Source organism: Mycosarcoma maydis, chromosome 16 (assembly GCF_000328475.2).
Source record: "Mycosarcoma maydis chromosome 16, whole genome shotgun sequence".
In the NCBI taxonomy this organism is placed as follows: Eukaryota; Fungi; Basidiomycota; class Ustilaginomycetes; order Ustilaginales; genus Mycosarcoma; species Mycosarcoma maydis.
In genome coordinates, this window is record NC_026493.1 from 55,830 (window position 1) to 71,790 (window position 15,961).

The 15,961-nt window shown below is 55.1% G+C and overlaps 5 protein-coding genes across 5 annotated transcripts; 2 read left to right on the top strand and 3 right to left on the bottom strand.

Annotated features, from left to right (window-relative positions):
• Positions 1-232: 232 nt before the first annotated feature.
• Positions 233-1,351, top strand: UMAG_10719 (uncharacterized protein; the record flags this gene model as incomplete). Its single annotated transcript, XM_011393223.1, has 1 exon — positions 233-1,351. The coding sequence occupies one exon, from the start codon at positions 233-235 to the stop codon at positions 1,349-1,351; it is 1,119 nt and encodes a 372-aa protein (XP_011391525.1).
• A 199-nt stretch (positions 1,352-1,550) lies between these two features.
• Positions 1,551-6,512, bottom strand: UMAG_10720 (uncharacterized protein; the record flags this gene model as incomplete). The annotated part of the gene is made up of 1 exon (XM_011393224.1): positions 1,551-6,512. The coding sequence occupies one exon, from the start codon at positions 6,510-6,512 to the stop codon at positions 1,551-1,553; it is 4,962 nt and encodes a 1,653-aa protein (XP_011391526.1).
• A 1,176-nt stretch (positions 6,513-7,688) lies between these two features.
• Positions 7,689-8,495, bottom strand: UMAG_05640 (putative coatomer complex zeta chain; the record flags this gene model as incomplete). The annotated part of the gene is made up of 2 exons (XM_011393111.1): positions 7,689-7,756; positions 7,931-8,495. 2 exons carry the CDS (start codon positions 8,493-8,495, stop codon positions 7,689-7,691), a joined length of 633 nt encoding a protein of 210 aa, XP_011391413.1.
• A 614-nt stretch (positions 8,496-9,109) lies between these two features.
• UMAG_05641 (uncharacterized protein) lies at positions 9,110-10,318 on the top strand (the record flags this gene model as incomplete). Its single annotated transcript, XM_011393112.1, has 1 exon — positions 9,110-10,318. One exon carries the CDS (start codon positions 9,110-9,112, stop codon positions 10,316-10,318), a length of 1,209 nt encoding a protein of 402 aa, XP_011391414.1.
• A 465-nt stretch (positions 10,319-10,783) lies between these two features.
• On the bottom strand, positions 10,784-15,187 carry UMAG_05642 (putative ABC transporter involved in multidrug resistance; the record flags this gene model as incomplete). Its single annotated transcript, XM_011393113.1, has 1 exon — positions 10,784-15,187. One exon carries the CDS (start codon positions 15,185-15,187, stop codon positions 10,784-10,786), a length of 4,404 nt encoding a protein of 1,467 aa, XP_011391415.1.
• Between the last annotated feature and the right edge of the window lie 774 nt (positions 15,188-15,961).

A 15,961-nucleotide genomic window follows, 5' to 3' on the forward strand; every position in this document is an offset into this window, starting at 1 on the left:
TGGCAACACATCCGGGGCTGGCTCGAGCAAGAGTGACAGTCCGGCTGGACGACAATCGACAAGAATTTCGGCAAGCAGTACGACGACGACGCTGTGGGTTGCCAACACCGTCTTGGGCTCTGTGAAAGCACGCCGTGTCTGCACGCTGCTACGCTGTCCATCCATCTGGATCCATATCACGCGCGACGTGCGAGGACGTAGTTCCGCACCACGATTCAGACGCATACACAGCATGGCGAGTCACGCATCAGCGTCAGCGTCAGCATCAGCGTCAGCATCGACACATGCGGTGGGTGCAGTAGACGCTGGGTTACCGTCGGGGCGCTCACGCCTAGCGCACATGCCAGCGCTGCTCTACGGTACGGCGTGGAAGGGCGACTACACATGCGATCTGGTCATCCTGGCGCTCTCTCACGGCTTTCGAGGCATCGACACCGCCGGTCAACGCAAACACTACCGCGAAGACCATGTAGGCCAAGCGCTCGCCACGGCACAGTCCGAGATGCAGCTCGATCGACGCGATGTATGGGTGCAGTCCAAATTCACGCCTCGTTCAGGCCAGGATTGGACACATCCAGAGCTCATCCCTTTCGACGAGGACGAGGATGTATCGGTCCAGGTGCGCAAGAGCTTTGCGGCGAGTCTGAGGAACCTGCATCCGTGGCTGCAGTTTGAACCGCTCGAAAGCGTTGCAGCCAAGATTGTCCAGAACCACAACGACCACAGCATCAGCGCTGACAATCTCGATGCCGGGGTCGAATACGGCGATAAGAACGCCGAAGCGTATCTGGACAGCTACGTGCTTCACTCTCCACTCACCACGTTGGACCGCACGTTGAAGGTGTGGGCGACAATGGAGTCGTTTGTCCAGCTAGGTCTCGTGCGTCAGATTGGGTTGAGCAACGTGTATGATCCCGACATTTTCCAAGCGATTGCGCGGACCACGCGGATTGCGCCGAGCATAGTGCAAAACCGCTGGCACTACACCACAGGCCACGACGTAGCGCTCCTCTCGCTCCTCTCGCCGACCCTCAGCCCGAACGACTACACCGACGATCGCGAGCCTGTAATCTACCAGCCCTTTTGGTCGCTCACCGGCAATCCGAATCTGCTCTCCTCGCTCCCAGTGCAAGACCTAGCAATCCAAAAGCGCTGGACCCCGCAACAAACCGTCTACGCCTTCCTCGCAAGTGGCATGAACATCCCCGGTCTCAAAGTCACCGTGCTCTCCGGCACAAACGACGAACAACACATGGTCGAAGCCGTAACCGCCGTCCAACAAGCCCACAACAAAGACACCTGGCAACCAGGTGAATTGGATCGCATCCGACGCGTCGTCTATGGCGAGTAGAAGCGTAACATTCTTCGCCAAGCGTGATCCACGATGGTGCACTTGCGCTCTCGAACCTCATCGCATCTCTGCGCCACTGGCTCACCACACTCGACGCACCAGCTCAACCGCACACCCTACTTCAACTACCGCGCACAGCTTCGCATGCCGATGTGTATAGGGTATATTCTGCCTAGCCGCGCAATAATCAGCGTATCGCTTATTCATCCTCCTCTTCCTCCTCGATAATCTGCACTGGTTTATGGAACGACGCTGTGATGCGGCTGCCGCTGCCACTGCTGCCGCCGCCTGACTGCTGCTGTTGTGATGCAGATGCAGATGCCGATGCCGATGCCGATGACTGCTGTTGCTGCGCTTGAGTCTGTGTCCCGCTCGACTCGGGCTTGGGCTTCGACGACACGGTAACTGAATGCGCATCCGCAGACTCGCCAATGCAGCCCAATCCTCCGCCCAGTGAAGCCGCGCTTACTGTCGGCGAATGTATAGTTGTCGACAGCAATCTCGGCGCAAACTCGTTACCCAAGCTGAGCGAAACAGAGTGATGCGAGCGAGAGCCAAAAGCGGGCGTACCGGCTGTCGCAGTCTGAAACATGTTGCGCACGCCCGCATAGCGTGAAGAAAACGGTGCTTCTCGCAAGCCGATTTCCGGTGCGTTTGCTGTATCCAAGTTGACAGCGCGTTGAGTCGAGTAGCCACTGCTTCCGAGAGCTGCGAGATTGCGAGTCGCGTACGGCGATGAAGAGGCTCCTATACCGCTGCCCACTCGACCCACGCTGCTCGACATGGCTGAAGAAAGCGTGCCCATCTGTCCCAGTCCGCCAGAGTAGGTCTGCTCCTCCTCTTCGTCCGTCCAGTCGTCGTCGTCGCGATTCGCAAACACGTCTCGCAGTTTCGGTCGGCCGTCGTCTTCAACACCGGCCGCACCGCTTCTTTTACTGTACGAGCTCGTCGGTGGCGGATCCACAGGTCCTGCCCAGCAAGGCGGTGGTCGACCCCAAGAATGTCGCCAAGCGCCCGTCCCTGTGGCTGGTAGCCCCAACGTGCTATTCGGCGCCACGTAACCCGCGTCCTCTGAATTTGCAGAGACGTTGCTACGCCCAGATAACTGAGACGATCCACGAACAAGGCTACCGTGAAGATTCGGGTTGGCAGAAGGTGGACGGTAGGGCGAACGCGACTTGTGTGCTACAAAGATGCTCTGTGCAACCACGTGTTGGTGATGTTGATGATGTGGCGCAGCCGAGTCGAATGCTTCACCAGTCTTGCGCATCTCGAGCGAGTGACGTGGTGTGCTGCGAGTAGATCGTCTGGCGCCAGTGCCACCTCCGTCACCATCTGCTTCTGCATCTGCTGCCCATAGCTCGCCGAGCCCCGACATTGCTCGACCAGGTGAAGACGCACGCGACTTGATCGAAGATGGTCGCGAATCGTGACGAAATGAATTGCGCCGACTCGGACTGCCCGAAGACGATGCGTAGGTCCGATGCCTTCGCACAGTCGTGCCGCCATCTTGGCTCGGCCTGGGGTGTCGGCGTCCGCTTCCCGTCGAGTAGACACTGGATGCCTGTCCGGGACGATAGGCCGAACTTGTGCTGCCTGTCGAGCCGGCTTTGCCATGTAGTCCGGGGCGCGATGCTGCACCAGAGTGCGCGAGCGAATGAGAGCTCGACGGTCGACTGTGACGAGAAGCGCCCGATACACCTCCCACGTCGTTGAGGTAGTCACCATGCAGTGTAGCTGTGGGCGTAATGCTGCCGGCACTCATTCTCCTCATGTTGGCAGGTCGATTCATGCTCTGTTGGAAGCTATTGGGAGGGAGCTCGAGGTGAGCCTGATATGAGCTGCCGTTCGATGAACGCCGACTTGATGTACCCAGATGCGGGCTCCTGGGCCCACCGCGCCGAGTAGCAGAGGTCTGTTGATAGTGAGCTGACCTGCGACGCACGCTAGCACTGCGTGAGGGCGTTCCGTATGTCAGCGTGGATACACTACCAGAAGTGCTGAGGGAGTTAGTGGGCGACTTTGCTGCCATCGGCCCATCGTCGATGCCGAGGCCACGATGCGATGCGCTGGCCTGTTTGCCTGTCTTTGACTTTCTTGTTGGCTTCTCATTACCTCCGAGCCAGGTGCGCACCGTCGACATGAAGAAAGATCCCGCTTTTCCACGATGTCCGCTCTTTTCGCTGCCTTGCGGCGTGACAGACATGGTGCTGAACGAGTCTTGTGATGCCGAAGGCACCGAGCTATCTACTTTAGCATTGGAAACAACACCAACAGCTTGGCCTGTGGTCGAGCGCGATGGAGAGCTCGATGCTGAATCTGCACTGCGTTCAAGTGCCTTGACACGATCAAGGTCTGTCTCGCAACTCTTCTTTCCCGTGCTCTTTCGAGGCTTATCGAGCATGTCGACCGGAGTTTTCTTGGGTGTCGATGGACCGGAAAGTCTGCCGACCATCGAGTCTTTGACATTTGAGACCGTGTTGCGACGACCAAACAGCGTCGGGCTTTTGGCTCGCTCCAGAGGTAGCGCTTCGCCGGCAACAACCACTTGTTCCGGAGGCGGACGAACTGGGGATGATGTCGCCGAACCTCTATCCTTGGTACCCAAGACACTCTGCGCAAATTGTCTGACTGAGAGTGAATTGCTACGAGGCCGATCATTCTGCGAGTTACCGCGCGCTTTAGAGCCTTCTGATGTCGGGCTGCCCTCCAACGTAGTCAATGCTACGTGCTGCAACTTGGCTGGGCTGGCGACGGCGGTGGTGTGGCGATGTTGGGACTTGGGTCTGGAGCTCACAGAGTCCGGTGTGCTCGTCAGACTTCGGTCATTGGGAAGCGACACAGTCGATGCTGGTAAGCCTGCGAGAGGCATGGGCCCGGATGCCGGTACAGAAGACTGCCGATCTGTCGCCGGTTTGGTGGCCATCATGAGCTCAGAGGTGGATGTGTGCAGCGCGGGCGCAGCCGAGACGTCGAGCTCTTCATGTGAGACAACGGTCTGCAAACGCCGAATGCTTTGCTCTGCCAGACCCGCGTTCTCGGAGCTCGAAGCTTCGAGAGTTGTAGGACGCTCTTGTGTTCGAAACTTGTCTTCGGACCGCCTTGCTGGGTCTTTGACGGGGACAGGCGGTGGTGAGAATTGGGCTGGTGATGATGGTGTGACCGTCTGGCCAGCCTTGCTGAAAGCTGATGCGTTGATGGGCGCGGGGTGATCGCCGGGCGCGGGGATGACTTGAACGATTGGTGAAGTGATGTCGGGTTGCTCCGAGTGACGATCCTTTGACTTGCGCAACAACATCCACCAGGTAGCGCCACTTGCATCACAGGCGTCTGTCACGACGCTGTGGACCATCTGACCGACATCCAAGCCAAGTGCGCTGAGTTGATGGAGCAAGTTCTGTTCGATGGATGTGGAGAAGGTGGCAGGCTGAAGATCGGCAAGCTGTGAAACATAGTCGACGGGCTTGCGCCCGAGCATTGGTGGATGGTGATCCGAAAGACCGCCAGAAGAGAGCGAACGGCGCTTTGTTCTGGACGGAGTGCGGTGGTGGCCACGTGATGAGCTTTGGGAACCTCTCTTGGTGAGCGGAACCGACTGGTATATGGACAAGTGGTCATCTTGACCTGTGCCATCCGGTACGGGTGGCAGCTCATGATGCGTCGGCAGAGATGCGGTGTTCGTCTTTGTTGACGGCCTTGGGACGCCACTGAGTGAAGCATCGCTTCCGTTGGAGCCTAAACGTCTTATGGTGGTTTGAGACTCGTTGCGATGCAAGCCGATGGCGTTCTTGTCCGGATGCGATGCAGCAGCAGTTGCGTTTGCAAGAGCAGATGGTCGAGACGACGCGTTTAATTGGACAATAGCTTGGTCAAGGCCTTCCACCTCGTCGGTGCCACTGAGGCTATCGGCGGTGGTTGGGTCGGTGAGATCCGTGTTGGTGGAGCGGCGTCCGCTGGATTCGCTATCGCTACGGGCAGAGTGGTAACTCTGCTCCGAACTTGCTGAAAGATGGTGGCGGTGACATGAATTGGAGCTATCGTGATCTTCGAAATCGAAGGCATCTGCTGGGTTTGTGGGAGGAGCGGCACTCGTGGCATCCGCTGTGTCCAACTCGGTCGCTGTGTCCAACTCGGCAAGCGCCTTGTGGAGCGTGGGCGGAAAGCGGTCGTGCTGTTTTGATTGCGATGTCGAGGCGGAAGGCTTACTGGCAAAGTAATCTGTGGCGATTTGGTCTTCTTCGAGGGTCGACATGGGAGAGTTGACCATCATCTTTGTGAACCAAGGATGTGCAAGGATGGACTGGATGCTAGGGCGCTTGGCGGGATCGTGCTGAAGGATGGAGACGACGAGATCGTGTGCCTCTTCAGAGAGACAGTCAGGGATCTCAAAGTCACCTTGAAGAATCTTTTGCTTCATGACGGCCTCGTCATCGTCATCGAACGGCAGGGCTCCACACAGAAGCGCGTATAGAATGACACCGAGCGACCAAATGTCGACCTGTTCACCCGTGTATTTTTTACCGGCAAGCATTTCTGGAGAGGCGTAGCCTGTGGTACCGCAAAAAGTGTCCATGAGACGATTGCGTTCGAATTCTCGTGTGAAGCCAAAGTCGCCGAGCTTGACGTTGCAACGCTCATCGAGAAGGATGTTTTCGAGTTTGAGGTCGCGATGTACGATGCCCTTGCTATGGACGTAGGCGACGGCGAGACAAAGTTGACCAAAGATGCGGCGAGCCTCGGGTTCGGCGAGCACTTGATTTTCGACGAGATAGTCATAGAGCTCGCCACCTGCGCAAAGCTCGCTGACCATCCAGATGTATTGCTCTGTTGCAATGACTTCGTAGAGCTGCATGACGTTGGGATGGTGAAGTCGACGATGGTGGTGGATCTCGCGGGTGAGGCTAGCGGAATGAGCCTTGGGTATCTGTTTGATGGCTACGCGAGTGTTGGTGAGACGATGGAGGCCGAGACGTACCTTGCCGAAGGTGCCTTCGCCGATAGGACGCTGAAGGGTGTAGTTGCCGACAATCTTGAGTTTGGAAGAAGAGAGCTCCTTTCCAAGCTCTTGATAGGCAGATGCGAGAGCAGCCTTTTGGTTGATGGTGGAGCCGCCACGCTGACTGCCATGATGATAGGCTCTGCGAGCGCCGGGTTGACTCATGGTGCAATGCCCGTTGACGCTCTGCAAAGGGCCAAGAGGGTTAATGTACGGACAATTGCATGCGGTTCAATTCGAGCAAAGAAGTGGTGGCGAAGATGTGCAAGATGAGGCCATCCGATGGCGGTGCATGATCCCAAACACGGAGGTGGTACGATCTGCGCTGAATGGAGGATCGTAACCGTAGATGAAGTGCAGTGTGTCGATGAGGTGGTGGGGAGAAGATGGAATGTCGACGTGAAGTGGATGGTGATGTTGGTGGAGTGTTGACGAGCGACAATCGTGAATCGTGAATCGTGAATCACGAATCACGAATAAAACAAGAGAGAGACAGCAACCGAGCGACGAGCGAGCCTCGCTCAGTCACGAGTGATTAACTTTCGTGTTTGTTGTCTCTGATGTAAAAATCCTAGATCAAGAGCATACACCTACAGTCACGAGCCACTGTACCGTTGGACGATGTACAGTGACAGTTGTACGAACTTACAGCGCCGTGATTCGGTGAATGTGATTCACAATTGCGATTTACGCCGTCTGATGCTGACTCGCTGACTGACTGACTGACTGACTGACTGACTGACTGACTGACTGACTGACTGACTGACTGACTGACTGACTGTGACTGACTGGCGCGATTCGTGATTAGTGTGGAGCAACAAAGGGCGTATATTCACGATTCAGTCGTGAGTCTTACGTCGCACCGACTTTGCGAGATTCCTGAATCACCGCCCACAGCACACCACCGGAATTCGCCGCAAACGCGTCTCAGGTCTGTATAAGGGCGCGCTTCTGTCACAAAAGCAACAAGGACGGAGCCTACAACCATTCACGCTTCGTGATCCACGATTGACGACTTGGCTATCCCAGCTCCCAATCATTCTGGATCAGAACCAGCTCCATACGATCAGCAACCATCAGCGTCTGTTGCAGGCGCGAGTGGAGCTTCTTGTCTCTTCACGCGCACATGTTGATCATCTCACCCTTGCTTCATCCCCGAGCTGTACCATGATCTTTGAAAGGTTGATACGCCCAAAGCGGACGATTGCCTGTGTCTAATGTACAAGTGAACATGCTGGTTTGCTGAGTGATTCGAAAGCACGACGAAAAGCCATTGTCGCCCCTGCGCTTACTACCGATGCAAGCTCATAAGCTGAAGGCGAATGCCGAATTTGCTCGCTTTCAAAGTCCTCCTTGCAAAATCCTCTGTGCAACGCGCTCCTTCAGACTCGAGTATGCACTCATGATGGCTGCAAAGTTGGGTGTGCAGATGCAAAAGCAAGGGCGGCCAGCAGGATGGCGGTGTCAGTATTCAACCTTTTTACCACGACAGACATCGCCAAGCCGGTGGTGCCAATAGCCAGAGCCAAAAGCTGTTGGCCAACCAAAAACGTATCGGCAAGGGCAAGGAAAAGAAAACGTACTTTGTTCATTGATTTGAATCTCGTTGACATCCGGCCGAGGACGCGATACACGCGATGCGATGGTGGTGCTGTCTGTCTCGAGGATGATGCCGTCGTCTACTGTCTCGTCCAAAGCCAGCGTCACCAAATCCAAGTTTTCCAGGATGGCACGCTTCTCGACTTGGTGACGCACCAGCATGCTCGTAGCATCGTAGAATGCGCTCAAAAGCCCCGAGAGCATCAGCTCATTCTCTGCGGCAGGACCGACAACGTAAAAGATGACATCGAGCGAAGCCTTGAACAGCACCAAATGCGAATCGTACAGGACAATGTCGCCCGTCGCTCTTTTCGTCTTGTCAAAGATGGCCTTTTCAAATGCACGCTGGTCCTTGAGTGTCGACAGTGGGTTCTTGGCTGCCAGTTGCGGTGTCGTGCTGGCTACTGCGTTTTGCTGAGCGGGAGTAGCTGTCAATGCAAAGTTGGCTGCGTGAGGAGGTTGGTAGTACTTTGCAATCACTCGGTTTCCGTCTGTGTCCAAGATCAGCACTGCCGTCGTGGTGTATAGTGTCAAGTTGTTCAAGGTCATGTCGAGTGCACTTTTCTGTAGTGGTTGCTAGCCAGGATGACGGACAAAGGTGCAGCAGACAGAGGTGGAAATGATGGTAGCAAAGCGGGTTGTAGAGTTATCGAGTTGCTACATGTCTTCTGCTTGGTTCGTGTTGGCTGACATTTGAATCTCGAATCGTGAATTCACGATGCGCTTGTCACTCTCTCTGTGACTCTCCCGTGGCTTGAGCGTTGTCACGATTCACACATGTTCGTGATTCGTGAGTCGTGTACGATTTACGATTATTGTTGGTGATTCCTGCTTTGTCTAAGTCACGAGTCGTGAGTGTGTTTTGCCGAGTGTCTCGCCCAAGCAATTGTGAATCTCGTGCGAGTAACGCTCAAAACGTAACGTGCAAGTTAAACGCACCTCACGCCTGTGAATCGTGAAAGTAATTACGAATCACGAATATTAACAGATCGGCGCCCAACCAAATTTGCAAGTCGTGAGTGTCTCGGAAAGGGTCCTGAGGGTCCCTGCTGCGCTGAGCAAACACGAAAGAAACCGCTTGATCTTGGACCACCATCTCGTCAAAGACTTTCTTTGCCACTCAAATACACCAATTCTATCAAGACCACATCGGCCTAAACACGATGCGCGTCTCAACAAGCGTGGCTCTGCTCGGGTCCCTTGCCGCCTCGGTTTTCTTACTGTCGAGTTCAGTTGAGGCCGTTCCATTCTCGTTACTTCCCAAACCTCATCCTCTTGTCATCTGGCATGGTCTTGGAGATAGCGCGCACTCGGAAGGAATCGAGTCGTTCATGTCGCAGCTTAAAGAGGCTTTTCCGGGCCTCTACGTGCATTCGGTCACGCAGGACGCATCAAACGACTCGGAGGACCGCAGACAGGGGTTTTTTGGTCATGTCAATGATCAAGTGCAAAAGGCGTGCGAACAGCTCGCTTCGATCGACGAGCTTCGCAATGGATTCGACGCCATTGGCTTCTCACAGGGCGGACAGTTCCTTCGAGCATATGTGCAGCGCTGCAACGCTCCAAAAGTACGCAACCTGGTCACTTTTGGCAGTCAACATATGGGCATTGCCGATCTACCCGCTTGCGGTCCCGCGGATTTGCTCTGCCGCGTTGCCGAAGCCGCACTGCGAGGAGGCATCTACACCGACTATGCGCAGTCGCATCTTGTCTCTGCCCAGTACTATCGCAACCCCAAGGATCCCAGAGCATTCGCTTCCTACTTGGAAAAAAACGATTTCATCAAGGACATCAATAACGAAGGTAACCAGATCAACACCACGTATGCCAAGAATCTTGCTTCGCTCGAAAACTTTGTCATGCTCATGTTTGACAAGGACACCACCGTCGAACCCAGGCAATCCTCTTGGTTCGCCTCGTATCCTATCCGCAACGGAACCGATTCACTCGAACAAGGCGATCCGGATGAACCGACGCCATTGCGACAGAGTTCCATCTACCTCGACGACCGGATCGGTCTGCGACAACTCGATCGACGAGGTTCGCTCATCATGGAGCTGTGTCATGGATTGCACATGCAGATCGATGCTGCATGTCAGCTCAAGGTGTTTGGAAAGTACGTCGGCACATCTGGCTCGCGTTTCAGCGGCTCGTTGGCCAGATGGATCGACCACAGTTGGCGCTTGGCGCTCTACAACACCACGGGTTGGCGCGTCGAGGAGACTGGCGGGCTCATGCTCACGCAGAGCTTGCTCTTCGTCGGCCTGTTTGTGGTCGTCCGATTGCTGTTTGTGATGCTTGTGCGTGCCATCGATGCTGCATCTCGTACGCGCACCCATCACGATAATCCCGGCCCGATTCGTCTTCCCTAGATCGGCCCCGCACACTAATCACCATCAGGAATATACCCAACCCATCTTGTCGTCTTTCGCTTGCCTCAGCCTGCGCGGCTGTGAATGTACTATAGCGTGTGGCTCTGCAACTCTGTCTTTGACGGTACACGCGACCAGCTTTCTCTATTGAACCCTGGTGTGTCTAGGGTGGGGTGAAACCGCTTTTGCTGCTGCTTCTGCTTCACGGTGAGTGCGAATCGAGGATCGGATTACATGATCTGCACAACCGAATCCAACGAACACGAGATGCAGTGTTTCTATGGGGATATGGGTTAAGGCTGGAGCGTCCATCTATTAGAAAGGCTGTTGGTATGTACATGGAGCGCAAGAACATCTATGGATCGAAGCGTAAAAAAGAAGGGCGAAATAGATGAATGTTGGTGATGTATTATTGAAGCGCTGAAAAGCGGAAGGGAGGATACAAGAGTCGAGGGATGAGAGGAATCAGCGGTTGGCGTACTTGATGAAGCGCGAAGCGAGGATGGTGACGATCGCGTTGAAGGCGACGTAGACGATGACGAGACCAATGTTCCTGCCTCGTTCTGAGAAATCAATGTTGAGACCAGCATAGAACTGGTCGCCATTTCGGTACTGGCAATACTGGCAGTCGGATGTAGCGTCCGGGTTTTGCAGGTAGCCTCCAAACGCATCCACAAACGCACCGGCCCAAGCCCGGCACGTCTGGCCGCTAGGCGGGTTGAAACGCGCCAACTCGGTCGCAGTGCATTCGACCGTAAGGTTGTGCATCTCGTTTGTCACCAGACCAGAAACCAGGTAGGTGAGAGGGTTCACCCAGTACAGCCACGAACGGAAGAACGACGGCATGTTCGGATAAGGGATCGTGACACCGCAGAGCAACGACATGATCACGATCATGAACGGGTTGAAGAGCGAAGCAATGTAAATCGAAGGCGAGATCGCCGCGATCGCTTGGCCGAGCGTCACAGCAAACATCTCGGTAACCAAAAGCATGGCAAAGAAGTAACCTGCTCGGTCCGAGCCGGTCTGGAAGCCCGCTGGGTAGTAGAACAGAAGGAAGTACACCACCGTCGACACGATGCCAAAAGGAACCTCCTGGATCAGTTGCACAATGGCGAACACGACGCCGCTGTACATCTTGCTCGAATCTTCTCGGATGAACACAGAGCGTGACATGATGAAGAACGGCTCGATCTGAGCCAGAATGATGGCCGGCAGCACCGTAGCCATAAAGATACCAAAGATGCGGTACTGAAGCGAAGCGACCGAATTGTCCAAGTTGAGGAAGCATAGACCAGAAATCAGAGCAATCGCAGCGTGTTGGAAGAGACGAGTGAACTGGTAGTCTGGCTGCCTCCACGTGCTGAGCAGCGCGCGATGAAGAACCGTCTTGACCTGGTATACAAAGGGCGTAGCGTACTCGGTCTTGTGGCTCTGTTCAGATCCTTGAGAAGTGGAGCTGGAGCTCTCCTGCTTGATCTTCTCGATCTCGGCCAAGTTGTGCTGGAAGAGATCCGATTCCTTGTACAGCTCGGACCACGGCTTGTCTCCGACTCGCTTCATAGAACCAGCTCCAATAGCGTCGAGCATGTACTCGGCCATGTTGACGTTTCCGGGACACTCTGCGCCTCGGTCGGCAAAGTACTTGACGATGTGCTTAGCATTGGGACCGACATCGCCAAAGTAGACAGTCTTTCCACCGCGTTCGAGTAGGAGCAAGCGATCGAACTGCTCAAAGAGAAGAGCGTTGGGCTGGTGAATAGTGCACAAGATCGCCTGACCGGAAGCGGCCAACTTCTTGAGGAAGCGGACCACGTTGTAAGCAGTCTGGCCATCCAAACCCGAGGTGGGTTCGTCAAGGAAGAGAAGCAGATCAGGACGCGCAGCAAGCTCGACGCCGATGGTGACACGTTTGCGGTCGCCAATGCCAAGACCGAATTCCGGGATACCAATCATGGCATCGGCAATGTCCTGCATCTCCAAAAGCTCGATAATGTCTTCGACGTAGGCATCCTTGTCCTCCTTGGGAACACTGGGAGGCTGGCGCAGATACGCACTGAAACGCAAAGCTTCACGGACCGTGGCGGTGCCTTCGTGGATGTCCTGCTGCTCTGCATAACCACAGCCTCGCTGGAACTCGATCCCGATCTTCTTGCCGTCGATGAGCCTTTCACCGCTGATGACACCGATCGATTTGCGGTCGGCAAGCACATCGAGCAGCGTAGTCTTTCCAGCACCGGAAGCACCCATCAGAGCCGTCAGAGTACCGGGTCGGCAATAGCCATAAACGTTGTCAAGCAGCTGACGCTTTCCGCCCTTGACAGGCACCTCGTAGCAGAGCTTTTCCCAAGTAAAAGGTTTCGACTCGACATCGAGCTGCTTGCTCGAGTCCTTTTCCTTCATCGAAGCACGCTCCTTGAGGCGCTGGTTGAGCTTTTGCTCCTCCTTGTTGGGCTTTTTGACAATGGTGAGCGCACTGGAATGTTTGCCGTGTTGGAAAATCTCGATGGCCACCATGGTGATGCCCACTAGACCCACAAAGAAGATGACCGTAACACCAAAGTAGAGCCAGAGATCACCCGAGTCGTAGCCAAAGCTGGCACGCAGGTAGTCGTTACCGGCGACGAATTGCTGACCTGCACGAGCGCCTGGCAGCGTGCATACCTGGTTCTGACCGACATTGTCAGGATACTGGGTAGAGCCAGGAGGATTTCGTGGAACAATGTACGTTCCAACGCAAGCCAGCGAGAGGTTCTTGAACTCGTTCATCATGAGGCCCGAGAAGGCGAAGTAGAGAGGGTTGAGGTACGAAATCCAGAAGAGCCAGCGGTACATGGCGTCACGAGGAATGACGTAGCCTGCAAAGACGACCAGGGCAGAGATGATGACGGCCGCGAGACGCGCAGCGACATCGTACGATTTGCAGACGGTTCCAAAGAGTCGGAAGAGAGCCGACATGGCGAGGTAGCCAAAGTAGACAAAGAGGAAGAAGGTGAAAAAGGCGCCTGCGGACCGTTCGAGACCAGCCATAAAGTAGAGAATAATCGAGAAGAGAATCACACGGCCGAGCGAGAGCGGAATGTCCGAAAAGAGCTGCGCCAAGCTGAGCGCAGCAGGACGATAGAAAGCGTAGTTCATCTGTTTGAACAGAACAGGACGGCCACCCATCTGCGTAGGAAGTTCAGAAAAGGCGGTGAGAGCGTTGAACAAGAGACCAATGAACAGAACACCGCCTCGAGTGAATCCACCGGCAGCCGTTTCAGGCAGGTTGAGGAAGATACCACCGACGATGAGAGCGATGGTGATGGTGGTGGCAAACGAGACAAAAATGTCGAATTGGTTACCGAGAATCATCTGCATCTGGCGAACGGTGAGCGCTTGCACTTGGCGAGCGAAGCTAACAGTGTAGATGCTCTTGGGGCGAACGCCCTTGTGCTTGTCCTCGAGAACGGCCTGTCGGAACTCTTCCTCGGCAGAACGGTCTGCAGCAATCTGAGCATCGTATTCTTGCTTCTGGCGAAGCATATCCTGGTAGATGGAAGAGTTGTGATAGACCTCCTCGAGGCGCTCAGAAGTGGAAGGCACAGTGTTTTCGTCCTGACCTTCGGCAAAACGGTCCAGGTTGGGATCGGTGCAGCCCGAGCAGAAATCGGCCGACGTTTGACGAGGGTAGTCCTTGAAGCCCAAGTCGAGGAAATATTGACGAGCCTTGATGCGCGGACCGTAGTAGACGCAGCGACCCTCGTCGATGACCATGACCTTGTCGAACTGCTCCCAGATACCCTCACCCGGCTGATAGAGGGTGATGAAGGTGGTGAGGCCAAGAATGTCGGTGAAGACACGCATGCACTTGGCATAGTCGAGAGCGGTGGAAGCATCAAGACCACGGGTCGAGTTGTCCCAACTGACAACTGCGGCTCTACTAGCCATACACTCAGCGATACTGACACGTTTTCGCTCGCCACCCGAGACACCGCGAACGACCGCGGAGCCGACCAGCGTGTTGGCTGTGTGAGGAATGCCAAGCATCTTAAGGAAGGTGTTGAGCACCTCTTCGTTGAGCGATTTCACCGTCTGGTGAGGAAGGCGTTTGCCTGGGCTCTTGAGGCTGAGAGCGAATTCGAGTGTCTGCTTGACGGTGAGCGTCGGGAAGTGCACGTCATCCTCCTCGTTGTAGACGGCCTCACCCTGGTATTTGCGAGCAAACTCTTGACTGGGAATACCTCCATACTTGACGTCGCCATTGACGCCAATGTAGCCGCCGCGCTGGTTAGCGATGGTCTTGAGGAAAGTGGAGCAGCCTGAGCCAGGACGGCCGACGACGAGAACCATCTCGCCAGGCTTGGCGACACCGTTGAAATTTTGGAGGAGCTTGCGTCCACGGTTCTTGTTGAGTCGGCTCATGATGGAGAAAAGGGGGCCAAGGAAGAGGCCGGTGATGGCGTCAGGAAAGGTTCGGATGTTGAGTGACATGGAATCGTTTCCGATCACTTCGAGGTCTGACCAAGAGACCCCAATGTGTTTGGACTTGATACCAGCCTGGGCATTTTCAGACTGAACCGAACGGAGGTATTGGACAAGGTCAAAATCGTCGTCGTCGTCGTTGTCACCGCCCTTTTGACCAGCTTCGATGTCCTGAGCCTCCTGACTATTCTGGCGGGTGGTCTCGGATTGGCGGCTGAGAGACGTCTGGAGCTGATGGAATTCAGCTTTGGCGCGGTCAACATCGACGTGACTGTCTTTTGCACCAGAGTTGTCGTCGATGCTGACCGAATGGTCACCGTTGGCGGAACTGCGATTGTCTGGTGTATACATGGCAGCGGGGCCAGCCGGGGTGGAAATACCACTGAAAGATGTCGGATCACTCATGGTGAAATGCTCTCGTCGAGCCAAGCGCTCCGGCGGGATCTTGCAGAGAGGCCAGGAAGGGGGAGTTGTACGATAGGCGTCGGGCGTGTAACGGGGAGGGAGACGCTATGAAGAGTACGTGGAAGTTCGCGAGGTTTTTATGAGGAGGTCGAACCAGTTGGCTCGGGGTTCAGAAGCCGTGCCTCGTTGTGTGACGGTTGGACGGCAGACGTTTCCGAAACTAGAGGGTAGGTCCCCGCGGAGCGAGCGAGCGTGTAACGGCCCGCATTTGGAACCAAAACCCACTGTGATCGCGGCGCGCATGGTGGGCGACATACTTGTGGTCTTTGCTCGACCATCAAAATTGTGCAACTCAAAACAAGAGACCGGGTAGAGTGGGGAGGGAGGTGGAAGAAAATTTCCTGGGAGGATGCGCTTCTAGAGCATTCCCGATTTCGTGATTGGTGATACTGTAGCTCAGTGTCTCTCACTTCAAGCTGATCCAGTTTCTGAAGAGTCAACAGCGTTTGAGGCACCGCATGCTTACGCTTGGCATGATCTGGGCCACGACAGGAAACGGCACTAGAGCAGTCATGAGGGGGCCGTGAATAGATGACGTCGAACATTCTTCGCAGGTGATCTTGCCTGTTGGATGGGTTCACGCTTTGCATCCGCGAATTTTTATATCCGAGCCACGTCGGATCTATGGTTCCGGGCAAACCCAGCGTTGTTTTGGCCAGATCGGTCAATTTGTTTTCGTAACGTATTCTTAGTTACTTAATTTCGTTTGCTCTG